The following is a 20385-nucleotide window of genomic DNA, read 5'->3' on the forward strand; positions in this document are numbered from 1 at the left end:
AAGGTTTCAGAGTATCAGCAGAGTAACACGAACACTGTGAATGCTGGGCAGGAAACAGACTGTAAGGCTGAAAGGCTCAGAAGCAGGGAGACTAGTTCCAAACCTCTTCCAGGATCCAGGACACAGAGGATGGTGGCTTGCACTAGAGTGCTGGCCTGGCTGACCTTATCTCCCATTACTTATATTCTATTTCCACCCAAGCCGGACTGTTCCCAGGACAGAGCAGGAAGACTCCTGCCCGCGGGCCTGTGCTGGATCTACTCCGTCATGTCTGGTGCAGTCCTACCCTTTTCTGCCTGCTGAGACCCTCTCTATTAAGTCTGACTCAAGCCCAGCTCCAAAGTCACCTCTAATCAAGTCCAGATGCTGGATTCTCTCTTCCCCTTCTGAATCTCCAGAGCGCTCTACCTACACTTCCCTTGTCACATTTATTCCAACCTGCCTTGGATGATGGGTCTCTGAGATGCTTCCCTTGTCAAGCAGGAACCACATATGTGGGCAGTTTCTGAGCACTCACGGCAGCCGGCAGAGTGCCTGGGACCCAGAAGCCCCATGACACATGCTGGGATCATGGAACAGTGCCCCCAAAGGGACACTGCCCATTTATAAGGGTGAGGGGAACATGTTGCATGTGACAGATGACTTTTCCTCATGGTATATTCATATAGTCATTCATCTGTTCATTCATTCATTCAGATAATATTTACCATGCAAACCAGTGCACACAAGCAGAGCTGATTTCTAGATACAAACCAGGTCTATATATTTAGCTGTCCAGTAAGCTGGCCGAAATTCAATGCCCGCCACTTGTGCACACGCTCTCAGACTGCTCCCTTCCCTCTCCCAGCCCTATTGTTAAGGGGGCTGACCCCTGCTAAACCACTTTTCCCAGGCTCCCTTGCTAACTGGCTTCTGATTAAATCTGGCACATGGGAGGTAACCAGTGGGAAACAACAGGACAGAAAGAGGGAAAGCCCAAAGTGTTTCCCACCTACCTACTGGGAGCCCAGCTCCTGGCCACAGCCTCTCCCTTAGAAGTTCCAGTGCCACCGGCTCAAACCCCGGCTCTCAGGGGCCCTCTTCCCTCAGACCCTCCTGCTCTCAGTCATCTCTCGGTTTCCTTCCCATTCCCGGTGTGGTTATTCAGCTCTTTCTAACATTTTCTGAGTCATGCCCTGGTATAAATCCTGCCACTGAGCTACCCCGTGAGCCCACCTGTCCCATCCTTTTCTTTCTCTTCCACTCCCCCCCACCCACAAATGCCTACTATGTGCTGGGTGCTGCTGAGTCCAAGGAGAAACAACATGGTTTTGAAGACTGTGTTCAAGGAGCAATTCTTCCTGATTGTTCCAGGACGACCAACCAAATACAAATAATGCCTTCTCAGCATTTAAGTGGCTAGAAAGATGGTCACCAAGGGCACTCATGGGTTATCCTAAGTTTTAAAAACCACCAGGTGAAGTACAAAATGCCCAGCTAAATTTGAATTTCATATAAACAGCAAATAACTTCTTAGTATAAGTATGTCCCAAATATTGCACGGGACACACTTTGACTGAAACAGTATTCACTACTTACCTGAAATTCAAATCTAACTAGGTGTCCTGTATCTTTATTTGCTAAATCTGGTACACTAAATACCTCTTGGGCTAAAAACATAATTCTCATAATTCTGACCAATAAAAAGCACTGCTTTTTTCTTTCTAGATTTATTTAGTCAAATCCAGTTACTCCGGATTATGCAGTTCAATGCAAATTTCTTTTTCCTGCCAACAACCTGATTCTACTGTTGAAAGACTTGAAACCTCATACAAATACAGCAGATGATGACTCTGTACTACATTTCCTACCTTTCAAGTACAGGATTTACTGTTCCATTGTGTTTTCCTTATTGATTTTTGTTTAAAAACAACCTCCTTCCTGAAACCGGGTACAAAAGACAAAGTGCAGAACAGGGCCAAGTCATTCTACATGACCTACCCACTCCCTATAAGGGTGTGTGTGCAGGGAAGCACCACGACAGAGCGAACTTTTCAAGGAGACACACTTTATCTTGGCAGCTACCGCAAGGTGGATGTGGGACACCCAAGCCCGGCTGGCCCTGGGCACGGCCACGGGTCTTTGCCCAGGAGCCCTTCCAAGAGCCGGGCTGGCCACCGCCCTATGGCACAGGCTGCCACGCAGGCTGATGGGGCTCTACCGGCCTGGTCCCATCTGTAACTCGCACTGCTGTCCAGGGCCTGTATCTTGGGATCGAAGCCATGAAAACACAGTTGTCCCTTGCATGCCCAGCTCTCCCTCATCTTCAGCCTCTCTGCAAACCCCCTTCCCATCTATCACTTCCGTCCCTCCTCAGCTAAGCTCCTGGAGGGCTGCACCTCCCCCCACCATGCAGCTAGGCACCTCTTCACCCGAGCCACCACCTCCTAATTACATGGAGCCTGAGGCCCGTAACCCGCCTCCTTTAAACAGCTTCCTTTACTTCCAGAGTGCTGTCCTTGTCTGTGAAAATCTCATTCTCTAGATACCTTTCCTTCCACATCAGTGCCATCACGTTCCTCCCTCTGCCTGTCCCGGATCACACTCCCTTTCCCTCACCTTTTGTCATCTCCCCTGGCTCCCACCACCCAAATCTGCATTTCCAGCCCCACTCTGCTAGAATTCAGCACTCTGCTGTCCTCCCGCAGCTTGGTCTGGCCACAGGCTCTCCCCTTCCTCCCCGGCCCGCCGTATCACAGGCCTCACTCGGACCAAGCTTGCTGGACACAACCTCCTGGATGTTGTTCTAATCTATCCCCTGCTCTCCAGCTCCACTGTCACACAGTGTCCTGTGAACCCTCCAAGCCTCAGTCCACTCTGCACTGACTGCGACCAGCTTGCTCTAGTGTGGACTCCCCTGCATGGCCTCTGGATTAAAACCCACCGCTGACACCCCTCACCTTTGCAGAGAAGACCGGCTCAGCTGGACACACGGCCCATTCGGAGCGGTCCACCTGTTGCCCGGTTGGTCCCGCCGCCTCCTGAGTGCTCATGCTCAGCCGCTCCTCTCGGCACCCCCAGCACACCTGAGCTGCCTCCAGCGTCCCCGCCCCGTCCCCTGCCCTTGCCAGCTCACATGGGACTCGGCCTGCTGCGCTACAACACTGGCTCTGGGCAGAGCCCACCGCTCACAGGTCTCACAGGGCACACGGCAAAAATGCGCGCCTCTCCCCAAGGCCACTGAGGAGGGCAAGCCATCATCACCGCATCCCCTCCTAAATACCCGCTTTCAACAGAACGCGCTCCTGGTGGTGGGACTAAGGTTCTGCTTGTACTGCTTTGTTCAGCAGAGAAAGCGCAGAACGTGATGATGGTTCCTTTGGAGAGAGAAGGTCCTGATGCTCCCACAGGACTCTTCTTTTAAAAAAAGAACACAGAATTAGAGTTCTCTTCAGAAAAAAAAACCAAAGAGCTTAGCATTTTAGTCCCAGCTCCATGAGAGGCAGAATCTACCCACCAAAAAATTCTATTTCTTCTACATTAACACACTTAACATACAAGGAAAAGCTGCAGAATTTGGTCACCCCTGTTGACAGGTGAGCAGCAAGCGTGCCCTCCCCACCCCACCCTGCAGGCCCTCTGTTGTAAGCAGAGGAGGAGACCCCAGGGTGAGCTTCACGTGGGTCAACCACATACCAGAAATGACTGAAGCCTCAAATCCCATTTCTTCAACAGCAGCTCGGAGTTCTTCTGGGTTAGTAACAGACGGATCATAGAGCACCACGCCGGTCCCATCAGCCACAGAGACCGATATCCGCTGTACCCCTTCCCTTTGGGAGATGAGGCCTTCGATAGACTGAGCACAGGACGCACAGGTCATGCCAGCAATGGCGAGCACCACAGTATCGCACACCCCCGGCACCTGGGGTCTCGGCGTGGGGGCGGGGACGACACAGTTGGAAAACCTGCAACCTGTCCCATTTCCTGCCACACCATCAGGAAGAGAGACTTTGAAGTTCCCAGGTGGAAGCACTTCGATAGCCCTCTGCAGGGCAGTGGCGGTGACGTGAGAAGGGTCATACTGTACTTGGGCCATTCTGCTCTCCAAGGACACTTGAACACTTTGAACCCCGGGAAGCTGGCCTATGTTTTCTTCAATATTCAGGACACAAGATGTACAGTGCATTCCATCTACTCTCAGTTGCAGGGTGACCGTGTGGCTCCCTTGGTGCTCCAAGGTCTGAGAGTTATTGAGAGACTGGTTATCAGAAGCCAAAGGGGTCTTTGGGTTGGTGCTCTGTAAGCGCCCGATATCGATGGGTCCCAGGTTTACCGGCACCACTTTGTTCTTGATGACAGCTTCAAAGCCCATGTCGCTGACCTGGTCCCTGAGGTCCTGGGGCTGAATCAGGTAAGGCTGGTAAGTAATGACTGCCTCCTGGGTGCTGAGGGACACTCGGACTCTCACTACTCCCTGCAGTTTCCCGAGCTTGCCTTCAATGGAGCTGACGCAGGACTGGCAGGTCATGCCTTCCACCCGAAGCTTGACCACACTCTCGAGGCCAGGCGAGGACCTCGAGGGCCAGGAGGCAGCCTTTCCCTCTGCGACGCTGGCCTCGAAGCCCATGTCCTCAATGTGACGGCAAATCTGTGGCAGGCTCAGGATGGACGGCACATACCTCACCGTCGCACTGCCCTGTTCCAGGGAAACCTTAATGCTCACGATGCCTTTCAGGCTAGAAACCCTGCCCTCAATAGACTTTACACATGATTGGCAAGTCATGCCCGAAATGCTGATGGTGCCAGTGGCCGTCTGAGGGGGGTCCACAGTGTCCAGGCCGCCTTCATAGCCGACATTGTCAAAGGCAAAACTCTGCTTCATCGCTGGCTCCCAGGCACGAGCGGGCAAAGAAAGTTTAGACAAGATCTAAAGGGAAAAGAAAGAACATTTCTTTTTTTTTTTTAATCCTTGAAACTAAGGATTTGCTAAAATAGCCCAGCTTGTCTGGCACTGAGAAAAGGAAAAACAATGCCACTGGTGCCAACACGGCCCGAGAGTTTAAGATTGTAAAAAGCAGGGAAGGAAAGCTACAAAAACGTGATTGACCAAATGAAATGGCTCTAATGGGTTTTTTAGCTAGAACATTCTGTGACTCCGAACCTAGACGTCAACTGCCCACCTTAGCGACATGTATTTTCTTACCTAGAAGTGCAGGTTTCTCTCAGGAAGAAACAAGCATGGTGTGGCTGGAACAAGTGTGGTGTGGCTGGCCCACCTGTGGGGGTCTCCTGAAATCACCCTGCACAGTTTGGATCCTGCTGCAACGCACTTTTGTCCATTGGGCAACACTTTAATTCTGTCTTTCCTTCCAGGGCTGTCCATTCATTCTCATAGCAGGGCTTAAATTTAACAACCATAGGCACCTGTTCCAAATGCAGACCCGCCGAGCCCCATGGGGTCAGACCATAGGCCTGTGAAATAAAAGGTCTGGAAGTATGCTGCATAAGCCAGGGGAAATGAGCATGAGTGGCTGCTCAAAGGGGCGGGAGGGGCAAGGCTGGAGGAACTTCTCAGTTTTGCCTCCACTGAGTGGCACTGCCCCCCTGGGGGTCCAGGACAGTTGTAGTCATTACTTTTAATCACAAGGGCTTCCCCAAATTAAATGGATGCATTTTCTTAATGTACCAGAGTACAAAAATAATTTCCTGACTTCTTTTTTCCCATAATGAAGTGGCTTCAGCCATGCTATTAGCAAAACCAAATCTTCCTTTAGCAGGGTCCCAGCCTCCCCACGCTCCTGATTAGATATAGTTTTTATACCAATACTATTATGTGCTTCTGAAATTCAGGAACAGGCCTTCCTGTGTGGCACAGGATCAGAAAGCACACCACTCTCTGTCCCTTCCCAATCCTACTTATATCTCCAGATGAATCTCAGTTACATAGAATGATCTCCTCCATATTCCTGTGCATAAAATGCCCATCTTTCCAACTTTGGCTTCTGAGCAGCTTAACAAAATTAAAGTTTAAATAATTTTCAAAGCAGACTATAAATGTTCATTTGTACATCCACAAAGGAAATCCTAAACTGGTCTGGGATTAACAATTATAAAGAGTTGTTTTAAGAAATATTCACTGTAGGGGCCCCTGGGTGGCTCAGTCGTTAAGTGTCTGCCTTCAGCTCAGCTCATGGTCCCAGGGTCCTGGGATAGAGCCCTGCATCAGGCTCTCCGCGCAGCCTGCTCAGTCTGCTTCTCCCTCTCTCATTCTTCCTGTTTGTGTTCCCTCTTTTGCTTGCTCTCTCTGTCAAATAGATAAATAAATCTTTTAAAAAAATAAAATAAAATAAAATTCACTGTAGTATGTCCTAAAGTAGCAGAGAAAATAAGTAATATATGGGCTGGCAACTCAAAAGAGTTTATTGCATTAAATAAATATACTTAGATTACCTGTGGTATAAATATGGAAATATAAGGATGGCATGGCATGACAGTTTTAATGGACAACTAGGAAAAATAGAATTTGGAGCCTATATATCAAGAGAGATTTCAAGCAGCTCAGAGATGAAGGTGTAAAAAGCAAAACAGTAATAATACAACAAAAAAACACAGGAGAATACCAATTGTAATCTCAGGCAGGGGAAAGTCTAAACATGAAAAAAGAAATAGAAAAACAAGAAAATCCCAAAGCTGCAGAAGACTGATAAATCTAATAAACACAATTAAGAGAAAACATTGCTCTAACCAAGGAAAAAGATAAGTGAGAAATGGAGGGGGAGAAAAGATTTGCTTCATATTAAAGAACAGCTAATTTTTTAAAATATAAAGAGCTCCTTCTAAAAAGAAAAAGGCTAACTACCCACCAGGAAAAAAGGAAGGTCATCAAAAAGGAAATGTAAATGCCTTTTCAATATATGCCAAAACAACAGCAAGGCAGAGATGTGACATTCCAACAGCATTGCCTTACGGCTGGGGTGTAACCTCTTGTGAGGGCAGTTTGGCAGTGCATATTAAAATGATGGAGCCAAAGATCCTTTGACCCAGCAACTCCATCTCTAAGAATTTACTCAATAAATATACTTGTTCATGTATAAAAGCAAGCATGCAGTGAAGATATTGACAGCAAAGAACTGGAAACATAAATGTCCATCAATAAGAGGTTGATTAATTCAATCACTACAGAGCAATACAGCTCTTAAAAAAAGGAATGAGGTAACTCTACATATACTGAAATAGACTGATTATCAAATATATCATTCAGTGAAAAAAAGCAGGACACAGAATACACAGTGACTACAGTGTTTCAGTTCTCTGTTGCTGCATGATAACCCAAATCTAGTGGCTCAGAACAGCTCACGTGGTCTCAGTGTGGATGGGGCTCAGCAGGGAAAGCCTGTCTCTGCTCCTCATAGCATCATCTGGAGTGGTGTCAATGGGGTTGGAGGTTCTACTCCCAAGAAGATGGTCTATCCATCACACGGCTGGCAGGTTGATGCTGGCTGGCTGCTGTAATAGCCATGGGCAGGGACTTCGGTTCTCTTCCGTGAAGAATCTCCACGTGGCTAGGTTGGGTACCTCACAGTTGCTGGTTTCTGGGTTCTGAGCAGCAGTGTCACAATTGTGAACGTTCCCAGAGAACAAGTTCCAATGTGCAAGCACTTACAAAGCCTCTGCCTGCATCACACTTGCTAAGTCACCGTTGGCCAAAGCCAGTCACATGGCCAAGCTCAGCCAATATGGAGGAATTTACAGAAGGACTTAAATACAAGGAGGTGTAGTTCACTGGGAGGGCCACCACAGGAAGTCTATCATAGCATGCCAGCACTCTCTGTGAGAAAAAGAATATTAGACACAGAGCTGGCTACAAATGCATGGACTGTCTCCGGGAGAATCTGAGGAGGATCCAGGGCTGAGGCAAGGAGGGGCTGAAGGAAGAGTTACTTTTCAGTGTATCACCTCTTGTCTAACGTACACGCGTTACCAAATTCTAAAAAATAATTAGTTTAAAAGTTAAAATAACGCGAGTACAAAGAAAATTTAGAACCATGACTAGATCGTAACTGGTATTAAATACTTTCTTAACTGAAAAAGATGAAAGAAAAACTAAGATATTCAAGGATGCTCACCTTAATATAATATTTTTTAAAAGATTTTATTTATTTATTTGACAGAGAGTGATCATAAGCAGGCAGAGGCAGGCAGAGGGAGAGGAAGGAAAGCAGGCTTCCTGCTGAGCAGAGAGCCCCATGCGGGACTCTATCCCAGGACCCTGGGATGGTGACCTGAGCCGAAGGCAGAGGCTTAAACCCACTGGGCCACCCAGGCGCCCCAATATATTATCTTCATAAGCAGAATTGCCTCTTTAAAACAAATCATAACCTTCAATCTCCTAGTCTGTTGGAAAAACAAATACCTAATGATTTACTATCCAACTTATTTTGCTTGGTCCTAGGTAGGTCTAGCTAAAACTCTGCAAACCCCAAGCCACAATGCTAGCTCTTAATCCCAGGATTATGGATCTATGCAGAAGCGCTGGAAGCTATTTGTTTGTAACGAACAATACTCAGAGGTCCCCCTTCTAGACCAGGCAGGTTTCTAATGACAAGTAGCTACGAAAGATAAAGCTTTGCACGTAACACAACTTTATGAAACACCAGAGTCTCTGTTGGTTTAGAAGCAACCTCATAACACTAGCTGGGTATCTGAACAGTTTTTAAGTGTACACATGTGGTGTGTATGCGTGCTTTTAATTCCATTCTTTAATTAAGAGGATCTTTGGGGGGGGGGAAAATTCTTAATGAGTTCAGAAAACAAACACACACTGAGGGCTAAGGGCTCAATAAGCAACCATGGACATTGGGGAGGGGGTCCAGGGACTAACCGTGTCCAGGGAAAACCTTATAGAACCCCAGTGTTGCCTAATTCTCACTAAATTATATACTTCTTGAGGACAGATGTCTGGGACCTCTTCGGCAAGCCCAAAAGGTTGGGGAAGAACTTCTGCTAGGTTTTAAATTTTTAACAAATTGTTAGTATGGTGGGCATCAGGATTAGAAGGGACTGGCAACACAGGAAGAGGGGGGATTTGCACATAGGGGGAATCCAAACATGAATTTCAATTCTTTGCTACTCTAGAGACCCAGGCCACATGGAATCTGCTGTGAGTCCAGGGCTTGTAAAAGAAAAGATGTATAAAGGGATATAAATGGTCGATTCACTAAGGTGGAGCTAGGAAAAGAAAAGTAAGATCTGTAGCTAGGCCAGTCTAGTATGAAGAAGGAACTGGAAATGGGATGCGTGTTTGGACGAAAGGTTTCAGAGCCAGACTGAAATTGAAAATCCCAGAAAATGACATACTTTGTAGAAAATGTCTGTGACCACAAATCAAAGAGCAACTCTACTACGTGCATGATACAACACACACTAGCCATGTTTGAGATTTAGTTCCACTGGGAACCCTATCAACCTTAAGGATTCCTACCACTGGCCCAACTTACCCTTGAGCCCTCTTTAACTTTGAAGGGTGTATAACACCCTTAACAACTGAGGAGGCAGAAATGTTCTATAAGCATGCAACCCTTCCAGCCTCTAACCTGTACCTCATACAACTGCACTTGAACTTCTGTGGAATTCAAAAAACAGAGATGTCCTGCTGTTTTCATATGTATGCAGATCCAGCAAGAGCATATAGTTAATGATTCTCAGTGTTATTTGATGAGGATGGCATTTTATATCCCTAGTGCTCAAGATAATTCTACAAATAAGTATTCTTATCACCATTTTACTGTTTAAACAGTCTCAGACTTATCAAAGGTCAAAAATCAATTTAAATAACAGCTGGGATTTAAATCCAGCTCAAAAGTCCAGCAGGCTATCTTTTTAAAACAACATTTAAGGTTACATTTTCCTTTTAGCCATGTTAATTACAGGAAGAGACAACAATACAGGAAAGCAAATGCAAAAAAGCAAAACTCAGAAAACAAGGAAAAAGAGCCACATCTTACCTGCCACATAACCAAGAGGCTAACAGCTAAGTGAAGAAGCACAGTCAGGAGACAGAGGAACAGCCAAGAACTCAGAGCTCAGCTGCCTGAGTCTGAGCCTAGCCTTCCTTCATCCCTTAGTGGGTAACCTCTAGCTGTCTCTGGGATCTCAGAACTACAGAACTACTCAGAACTACTCAGAGAAACTACCACAGAACATCAGTACTCACTCTGCTTTCTCCAGTATGCCTGACTGCAAACATATTCAGGGAACCACACTTACAAGACGAGGCAGGACACAAGGGAAGGTGGCAGTGGTTCTGGAACCTTCTACATCCTCCTGAATACAGTGTGAATGAGTCATTGCCAGGCCCTATTCTTCTCTGAGAAATGTCTGGGTATCAGAGGTTCATAAGGGAGGGAGGGTGAGAAGAGATTGTTTGACTCAAGAAAAGATCCCACGTGAAACACTCCAGGCAGTTGGCACCAGTCTCTAGAACTCCACTGAGGAAGGGTCCATGTCTCATTGTTAAACCTGTATGTACACAATTACATGAATATATGCTTATGTATTAATACATAAAATTGAGGCTACCATGGGTGAGACTATATATTTTCCAGTTATTAAAATTTAAATTTAAAAAAGTGTCATTTTATACCAGAAAACAAATGTGGTTTTTCAGTTTCTCTAAGGCAAAGAATATGTTAAACCACACAACATCAACAACGATATTAACCAGACGACAACAGTGATGCCCTGATGACACATGGCTTTATACTCTAAAAAATATTGTCACATATTTGTTTACATATCTGTCCTTCTTAAGTGCTGTGAATTTATTGAGGGCATGTCTGACAGTCTTGGATATGAATTCCAGCCATGTCTGAGCAAATCTGAGCCTCAGTTTTCTTAGCTGTCGATAAAATGGGGTAGTGAGAAAGCCGATCCTACAGTTTGGCAGGAAGGCCTGAAAACTAAAAAGATTTAAAAAGCTAACATCAGGGGCTCCTGGGAGGCTCAGTTGTTAAGCGTCTGCCTTTGGTTTAGGTCATGATCCCAGGGTTCTGGGATCAAGCCCCATGTCAGTCTCCTAGCCTTCGGGAAGCTGGCTTCCCCCTCTCCCAATCCCCCTACTTGTGTTCCCTCTCTCTGTTATTCTCTGTCAAATAAATAGTATATATATTTTTTAAAAAGCTGACATCATAAATGTTTGAAAAGGAATGACTAGGAAGATGAGCATGACTCATTAGGTCCTCAAAAGTGGCCCAAATAGGTAAGCAGGGAACTTACTATGTCTACCACTTAACTGATAAGGAAAACTAACGATTAAAACTAGTGTCCGTATTCCCCCAAACCCCACTCCAACCCCTTCAAACTGTTTTTTCATGATGTTTCACCAAGGTCCAGAAAGAGCTTCCAGAAACTATTATTTAGATTTTATCTACTAAAAAAAAAAAACCAAAACAAAAAAACTAACCAAAACTCAGGCATTAATTCAAGCACTGATGAGGCCAACTACGGGCCTCAGCTGTGTGTGCAACACCTGGACCTCAGGCTCCGGAGCCACCCCAGCTCTGGTGTTGACCGTGTACTTTCTGGGAAATTCTGAACAGATGTATTGCCTGTTTCCTTCTCTTGACCACAGTAAGGAAAAGTATGAACTCTTCCTGAGAAATGGGATGCAGTATATCCATTATTTGCTTGGGAGAAAAAGTGAATAAAGTTACATTAACTAGTCTCAATATATACATACAACGCATGTTGTTTTCGACCTACAACAAAATAAAATTTAGAAATTCAAAAACTCTAAGACCTCTCTCCAAGAAGTACTTTGCAATTATTACCTCAGAAAGCTTGTTTTCAGTCTCATTTACAACAGCTTTACTATTAACCATTTCAGAGAATTTCGTGGCTTTTAACTTAGGTCTATCACAAAAACTGTTCCCTCAGACTTTTATCGAATCAAAAGCATTTTTTTTGCTTCAGAACCTTCTCTGATAATATTGTATTTCAAGCCCCTCCCATCAAAGAAATTTTGTACAACAGGCCTGTCACTATCAAGCGACTGTCAGTGTCTTCAAATATGTTTTTACATTTGAATGAAACAGTCTAAGTCAGAATCATAAGGTCACCATTCCCTTATATCATTTGCCGGAATTAAAAGAATGCGATGGAAGAAATGTCACACCAAACTAGTAACTCAGATAATTATATGACAGAAGTCAATGACCTTGGGATTATTTTTGCCCATTATTATTATCAATAAATTCCACATGGTTGTCAGATTTTGTGAAATACTGCAGTTAGTATTTTATCATACAAAATTGTATTCTATAATGGCTAACAAATGTAAGTTTTGCCTAGAATTATAGGTATGATCAGCTCAACATAAAACAAATATATCCCTTTGAAAGTCTTAGGTGTAAACGCATGTTTATAGCATATGCTACCCTATAATGCACAATAAGAACCTTGTACTAAAAATAATCTTCAGGGGTGCCTGGGTGGCTCAGTGCGTTAAAGCCTCTGCCTTCAGCTCAGGTCATGATCCCAGGGTCCTGGGATCAAGCCCCACATCGGGCTCTCTGCTCAGCAGGGAGCCTGCTTCCCCCTCTCTCTCTGCCTGCCTCTCTGCCTACTTGTGATCTCTGTCTGTCAAATAAATAAAATCTTAAAAAAATAAATAAATAAAAATAATCTTCAGAAAAAGAAATGGAGGTAGTCAAGAAACCTTTTTTTAAAGAAACAATGTACAGTCAAGTAATATTTGACAAAAGAGCCAATACTCAATGGAGAGAAAAGATAGTCTCTTCAATAAATGGTGCTGGAGAAATTAGATACTCACATGGGAAAAGAATGAAAATGGACCCATATCTTAACACTATTCACAAAAATTAATCCTAATGGATTAAGGACTTAAACAGAAGACCAGAAACCATACAACTCTAGAAGACAACATAGTGGGAAAAGCTCTTTGACATGGGTCCTGGCAATGACTTTTTTGCATATGACACTTACAGCACAAGCAACAAAATGAGAAATAAACAAGTGGGACCACATCAAACTATGGTTTCTGCACAGCAAAAGAAACCATCAACAAAATGAAAAGACAACCCATAGAATGGGAAAAAATATTTGCAAACCACATACCTGATTAAGGGTTAATATCCAAAGTACATAAAGAACTCCTATAACTCAATATAAAATATCTATATTTATATTTATACACATACAATTAAAAAAAGGGAAGAGGAAATAAACAGACACTTCTCCAAAGAAGACATCTAAATGGCCAATAGGTACATGTGAAGGGGCTCAACATTGTCAATACCAGAGATATGCAAATCAAAACCACAACCAGGTATCACCTCAGGCCCATTAGAATGGCTATCATCAAAAAGACATACCAAGTACTAAATAACTTAAATCTCAAGTAGATCCAAAGTGTGATTTGACAGATTTTGGGTCAATACATTGTTGGCAATGAACAAGTACTCATTTACAAATGACTTTTAGCTTGGTTCTTATCATCCTAAACCAGCTACTACAAATTTCCCCCTTTTTAGAATAATTCATTTAAATTCTTTCTAAAAATAATCCTAAATTTAAAAGTGGGACTGCAATTAAAGGCTATAGATATAGATGTATATGTCATATGGGTGTGGGTGTATGTTCAAAAAATACTAAGTAAAAAATATAAGATGTATGTACCACTATTACCCCCTGTTCCTGTACCTGTAAATAAATGAGTAGATACATGTACACATATATGGCTGGGGCATATGGTTGCTTACATTTTCTTCCTAATACTTTTCTTTATTCCCCTTGCCTCATCTTAAATTTGTTTCATATAATGAGCACATGTTACTTTTGCAATCAGAGCTTTAGAAGGAAATAGCTGGAACTGTGCTCTGACAGATTAACTGGCTGACACAGTTCTCCCAGCCACTCAGAGAGCACCAAACACATCTTGAGTTGGGAATTCTACTGAATATAGTAATTTTGGCATAAATAATACCTGTTGTATTTCTACAGTACTCCACAAAGTGCCTTCACAATCCCAGGAGGTGGGACTGATCATTCCAATTTGCAGTGGGGAATGGGAAGCTGGAGGAGTCTGAAACTCACCTGCCATGTCCCCCAGCCTGGCACCAGAAGAGCATGGATCTGCATCAGACACTCAGGGCTATAGCCTTTACCCTGACCTCTACTTAGGCCCTCCTTCCTGAAGGGCTCCCCCAGACAGGTTCAGGTGGCTCCCCTAGTCATGTGAGATTAGTACTGGCCATTAAAGATGAGAATATTTCACATTCAAATAGGGTGGATTTTGTAAAGCCGTTGTCTGAACATTTTAAAGAAATATCAGGCATTTCCCCCTTCCAAATTTAGTATTTTGCTGAGACACTCAGCTAAGAAATATAAAAGTTGACCATGCACTGCATTAAAGAAATTCATAAATTTCCTTCAACAGATGTAAATCTTTTGCAGAGTACATTTTAAAACCTTCTTTTCACAAAATTTCCTTTAGCTTTGGGGACTTTTTAAGCCATAAAAACCAGAAGAAACAAAAATAACTCTTAAAGAAGCAAGAGTCTTGTGGAAATTTTCTTTTGTATCTAACCAGCATTTGTGTCCATCTGCCTTTGTCACTAAAAAAGACCCCACACAAACCACCAGTCCCACGTGGAAATGCCACGGAAAGGCACCATCTTTATAAAACGTTACACTGCCCTACTTTTGAACATGACCTGACCTTTGGGTTAACAAAACTTTCATTTGCTTAAGAAGAGCAGCTCGTTTTGCAGCAACATGCTCAAAATATTTATTTAGTCAAATGTGAACATTAACAATATAAGGTACACATTCAAAAAAAAAATAAGAAGAGGGGAAAATCCATTTTTGTCTGATTTGCCTTCTGCAAAACTTCTGCTCCACAGAGGCTTACAAAATATCCTAAAAATAAGCAACAAAACCCGAGAGTTACCGTGATAGACTTTCGTCTCTGGAGATCCACCTTGCCTCTGGCTCCCTCCCCGAGACCAGCTTCCCTGAGCCCCATAGGACATGTGAGAAGCCTCTATCTGCAAGCCCCGGCCAACTCCCCCTCGGCTTTTTACCCCTTTAGCAATTGCACTGACCTGATTGGAACGGATTCCCCGTGTTCCATTCAAAACCTTCTGTGAACACTCTCCTTCCTCCTCCAAAGTCACTGGACTGCTGGAGCCCCTGGCCCCAGGGTTCCTCCTGAAGGACCACCGCTTGTGGACGGACACCAGGGTCACCTGTGGGTCACCCAGGGTCGCCAGGAAGGACGGCTCAGGGCTCCTGGGTGTCTCACCCCCAGCTTCCTCCATCACAGTGTCCGCGATCACACCTTTACCCACCATTCGAGCAAGCAGTTCACCCTCACCACACTACCTGGTCGTGGGAGGAGCAAATGCTTTAAAAGTGTCCCCCTAAGTAGCAGGGGCAGGCCACCTGCTGTGCTCAGTCCTGCAGAGTCCCCTCTGCTCCGGAGCCAGTTCGGTGAGAGGCTGCCGGCCAAGTCCAGCAGCCGGCTTCGGAGCTCGGGCAGGCTGCACGCCGCTGGATATATATTTGCTCTTGTTTACCTACATCCTTCCAACCAATTGGCACCCTCTCACTCATCACACTGCATTCGGCACTGGGAATCTTTGCACACGGCCCTGCGCGTGCCCTCACCCAGCCCTGCCAGGACAACCGGCCAGCATGTGCAGGCGCCCAGCACGTAATCACCTCCCAAAGCTGAGCACAGTTTCCTCTCGGCCATGTGCACTGCCAGAACCCCAGCCTTGAGGCGGGGAGAAATGACACTTCCTTTTATTACCAAACTTACAGGGCTTTCTTGGAATAACTTCAGCTGCCTCTTCCATAGCTCCAGAGCTGGCGGGGTGCAGCACACTAGGGGAGAGAAGTATTTCCTAGGCAACATGACTTGCATTTTCAAGAAGGTGTAAGAAAGTTCCATGTTTCCTGCAGCTTTGTTTTCCCTTGGACCAACTTGGCTTGACTTCGGTGAGGACGGACTGCAAAAACTCACTGGATAGCCAGGCTCATCCACTTTTTAGTGGTTAGGTCGGGACAGCCACGACCTAACCCACAGCTCAGGCTTCTCCGGCTACCCGCTGCTCCAGGATTAAGAGAATCCAGGAGGCCTCGTGCTCTGCTGGGCAGCACTGTCTCCCCTTCTGCCCCCATAGGCTCGCTGCTGGGAAAGAGGCAACCTCACCCTCCAGGAGAAGGCACGGCTCCGCCAGCCGGTAATCCTGGCAACGCCACCCCCTCCAAGTGTGCATGGGCGGAGTGAACCGGGTGAGTGAAACAGACACTATATTCTTTTGCTTTCCTCTCCTGGAATGAGCGTGCCCCTAGCAGGGCAGGGTGGGGTCACAGTGGTGTGCCCCTAGAGCACTTAGAGCCCATGGCCTTCTGCTCCAGGGGACCGAGGATTCTGTCTCGCAGTGACCCTTCCTCCCCAATTAAAACAAGAAGTGCTGCCCCAGATACCTGTTCTCTCTGAGGAAAGGCAGTCTCACCACAGGCCCGCCAGGGCTGCCTGCTTTTCTACCCCTCATTTGCTCTGTGGGGACTAGACCACTTCTGAAACATGCTCAGGGCAGCCACCTCCTAAGTGTCTCGCTTGGCTTCTTATCTGCCCTGTGCTCAGTCAAAAAAGAACCTGCCTCCCTTTCCAAGACATACCATGCGAATGAGTGACCAAAAAGGAATGGCACATTTGATGCTAAGCGCCTCCGCGCAGGCCGCAAAAGAGCCAGCTTGGAGGAGTCTGGGATATCTGGGCCTGCTTTCCGGCCATCACTCACGTCCTGCTTATCTAGGGTCTCCCTGTCTCCTGATAGGCTCCATCAGGGTCTGTGTGTGCCTGCGACCACCACACAGTTCCTTCATGTGCATCGTAAATATATTCTCTGGAAAGCTGCGGCTTATCTTTTTAAGCACAGATTTAAAAAAAAAAAAAATTGTCCTTTTGGGTAGAAAGCCTTCCCCAAAGACGTGGTTTATCTTTCTGCTGTCTTTTAAAATAGGAGTCACTGTAATATTTCAACTTTTCCTTGGTGATAGGGGGTCACTGTAAATATAAACGCTTCTGTGCTGCAGCTTTGCATGATTAATAAGGAAAATATGTTGGAATCACACATCCCCAGTGCTTCTGAACAGTCTATTCTGTTAGCACCATAGAAAATTTGAATACTTTACTGTAAAATATTTTTACTTCTCCTAACTGGCCTCTCAGACCCAGAACACAGCCAGAGAAAGGAGGCTGGGGCCAGGTTATAACAGGCCTGAAGTTTAGACTTTGTCCTGTGGACAGTGGAGAATTGCCAGTTTTTAACGCAAAGACTTACATGATTTATATTTGTGATTTGGAAATACGGTTTGGGCAGGCATGAGAACGAAGACTCCAAGGTCGGGTGGCGGGGGAGAGGCGGCTATAGAGTTACAAGGAGCAGAGAAAATGAATAGCAGGGTAGGATTAAATAAATGAGGGGGCCCTCCAGGCTCAGTGATCCAGCAATCCAAGCTCAAGAGGACCTGCGGGGCACACTGCCCTTTCCAGTTTGGCAGAGATGAGGAGGAATGGGGGGAAGCATGTCTGGGGTGGAAATGGTGGCTTCTCCTTTGTTCCCACAGAGGCTAAGAGACCTGCAAAACAGCCAAAGCATGAACCACTTTCCCAGGCTGAGAATGGAGTCCAAACTCTCTTTCTGGCACCTCCCCCTTTCCTCACACCTGACCCCTGGGCTCCCCTCCTCTGCCCTGCCAATCCTGCTTATCTTTAAGTCCTGCTCTCAGTGTGGCCTCCATTCACACCAGCAGGGCTCTGTCCCTTATCTGAATTCCAGTGCCACCAGTGTCAACACCACAGGCCTGGCAGGGATCGAGTCTCCGAGTGACTGGAGGCAAGTCTTCTCCCTCCACAGAGGCGGCCTCCAGATCAGTCCATCCTTGCTCCTGATGCCTAGCACACGCCAGCACCGCAAGACACTGGAAGCCCCTAGAAGACAAGGTTCTTCCGTCTTACCTAACACAGTGACAAACAAACCTCATTGCCCAGATGTCACATAGAGGCTCACTGAGACCGAGCACAGTGGATCCCAAGGTGCTCTCCACCTAGGATTTCATGGTGGGTTTTGCCCCCTCGTCCCAGGGCAAGGGCAACCTTGGCTCTCATATTCCTTCCAGAGCTAAAGGTCTTCAAGGGTCTCCTCACACTAAATTACCTTTGCCTCTTACAGGTGCAAATTATATCAGCTATTCTCCAAAATAAATTCATCCTACCCACCTTCCCAGTCTCTGTGGATCCTTCTTGCATAAAAATAAAAATCCCTTTGGTGTCCTAACCAATCCTGTTGAAACCTGAGGAGCCCGGGCCCAAAGGCAGATGGGCAGCTCATGTTTCCGTGAGCCTCTAAGCCTGACGACGTTCTGTGGAGGAGAGACATCTGGTTCCAGTATTTCAGCACCTGCCAGAGCTGAGCAGCTCACCCTGGGTGAGGCTTCTCAGAGAGAACGCTGGGCCAGTCCTCCCAAGACAGGCAGAGGAGCCGTGGATCCTGTGACAGGACACGACCACAGAACCTGACACTAAGCCGCACGCTGGGAAGGAGTGGCCCGGAAGGTTCCCAGACAGAGAACGTGAGCAGTACAAACAGCCCATCCTTCACAACGGAGGCGGAATGCTAATACATGAGTGTACTTTGGAGCCTGAGAGCTAACCATTTAGGCCCTACGTGCATCCGAAGACACTAGACACTTTCTGCACTCAGGAGTTTGTTAGCAGGTTCGGAGAGAACAGTACAGGACAGTGTTAAAGTATAAAAGAAATCCTTCCAACATTAGGTGCCTGGTGTGGGAGGGGTTGCTGCAGGCCAGTTGGCCTGGAAGACCTGCTGGGGGGAAGGACTCAGGGGCTGCTCCTCACATCCCCAGGAACAGGGGTCTCTGAGACTGAAACAGCTCAGCACAACTTCTAGATTAGCTTATTCACAGGAGAGGAAAGAAGGAAAAACCTGGCTGGATGGCCTACAGCGAAAAAAATTAAAATGGTTCTAAATCATAAAGAGACTGGGCAGGGCCAAAAAAAGAAACACTTGAGACTGTCAGAATAAAAGGGAATGTCTCCATTCTAAGCTTAATCACATGCACCTCAGCTTCCGTGGCTGCCTTTGCCATCGGAGGCCCACCTGACCCAACTCCAGCCCTCATTCCTTCTATGTTCCCACAGACTCCAGGTCTGTCTGCTCCCAGCTAAATGCGGATGAGACCCAACACAGCCAGGCTGCCCGGCCATGCTGCCTTGAGTCCAGGAAGCTGGAGAGAGCCCTTGGTGCCGCCGGCAGTCCAACTGTGCGTCTCCCTCATCCTCTCCCTCTCCCTCTTCTAGAAGACCCGCCGCACGTCCACCTCTCCCTCCTGCTCCTCTGACCTCCACTCCCTACCCCTATCCCCACGGATGAGCCTGCCAACATCTCAACCACCCACCCACCCACATCCATCCTTCCCTCTGGCTGCAGGGAGAACTGTCCTTGCCCCCCAGGTCAGGCCCCAAGTACCTACCCCCTTCTGGCTTTCCTCCAACACTGCCCCCCCACCCCGCCCCCGGCCAGCTCCTTCTCCAAGGCCTTCACAGGAGCCTACTAGTAGTCCCCAAAGTCCTTCATGCTAGAGTGGCTTGCTGCTCAGCCCTCGCTTGGATCCTGTCCCTGTCTGTACTCATTCCTTGGTAAGCTCATTCAGTCCAAGACCAATAGCACCTCTACCCAGTAACTCCCAATTCCACACGGAGGGATCCGAGGGCCTCACCATCTCCCGCTGGATAGTTAACATGCACTGTGCGCGTTAACTTTTTTTCTAAATCTGAGCTCCCAGTATGCTGTCCCTTCCCTGCTTCTGCCAGTCTTTCCCATCTCCGTCCTTCCACCTGCCCTGGGAAAACCTGCATTAGACCTTGACGAGAACAGTCTCCTTCCACACCTGCAGGCAGATGTTTGGCGGATCCTGTCAGTGCCATCTTTAACTACATCCGACACCCAGTCACTTCTCAGCAGCCCCCCCATAGCCCTGGTCCCAACTTCCAGCATGCCTCACCTGCACTATTCAAACAACCCCCTAAGTGACCTCTGGCCTTTCTTCTTGGTCCCTAGAGTCTCCTCTCAACACCCAAACCAGAGAACCCCCTTGAGGGGAAGTCAGATGACCACAGCCAGCTTTCCAGCGGGTCCTCCCACCGCTCACCCCTCACTCACTCAGCTAAAACCATTCGGATCCTGCTGTTTCTGCAATAAAGCAAGGCTTGCCCCCACCTTGGGGACTCCCCCCCACCACCTACTCTCTGGGCCTTAAAAACAACCTTCTCCCAACACCCCTTGTCCAGATGGC

General features: G+C 46.6%; 1 protein-coding gene across 2 annotated transcripts in view; it reads right to left on the reverse strand.

Moving 5' to 3' along the window:
* The window catches only part of ATP7B (ATPase copper transporting beta), a 70706-nt gene that overhangs the window by 35224 nt on the left and 15097 nt on the right, over positions 1–20385 (reverse strand). The window contains exons 1-2 of one of the 2 annotated variants that reach the window (XM_032874122.1): positions 15102–15350; positions 3676–4906 (exon numbers count right to left, since the gene is read on the reverse strand). In XM_032874122.1, the coding sequence (XP_032730013.1) occupies positions 3676–4906; positions 15102–15350 (1480 nt within the window). Of the gene's footprint in view, positions 1–3675; positions 4907–15101; positions 15351–20385 lie in introns of those variants that run through there. The other variant, XM_032874123.1, reaches the window with a different exon arrangement.

Source organism: Lontra canadensis, unplaced genomic scaffold (assembly GCF_010015895.1).
Source record: "Lontra canadensis isolate GAN:19392208 unplaced genomic scaffold, GSC_riverotter_1.0 scaffold51, whole genome shotgun sequence".
Classification (NCBI taxonomy): Eukaryota; Metazoa; Chordata; class Mammalia; order Carnivora; family Mustelidae; genus Lontra; species Lontra canadensis.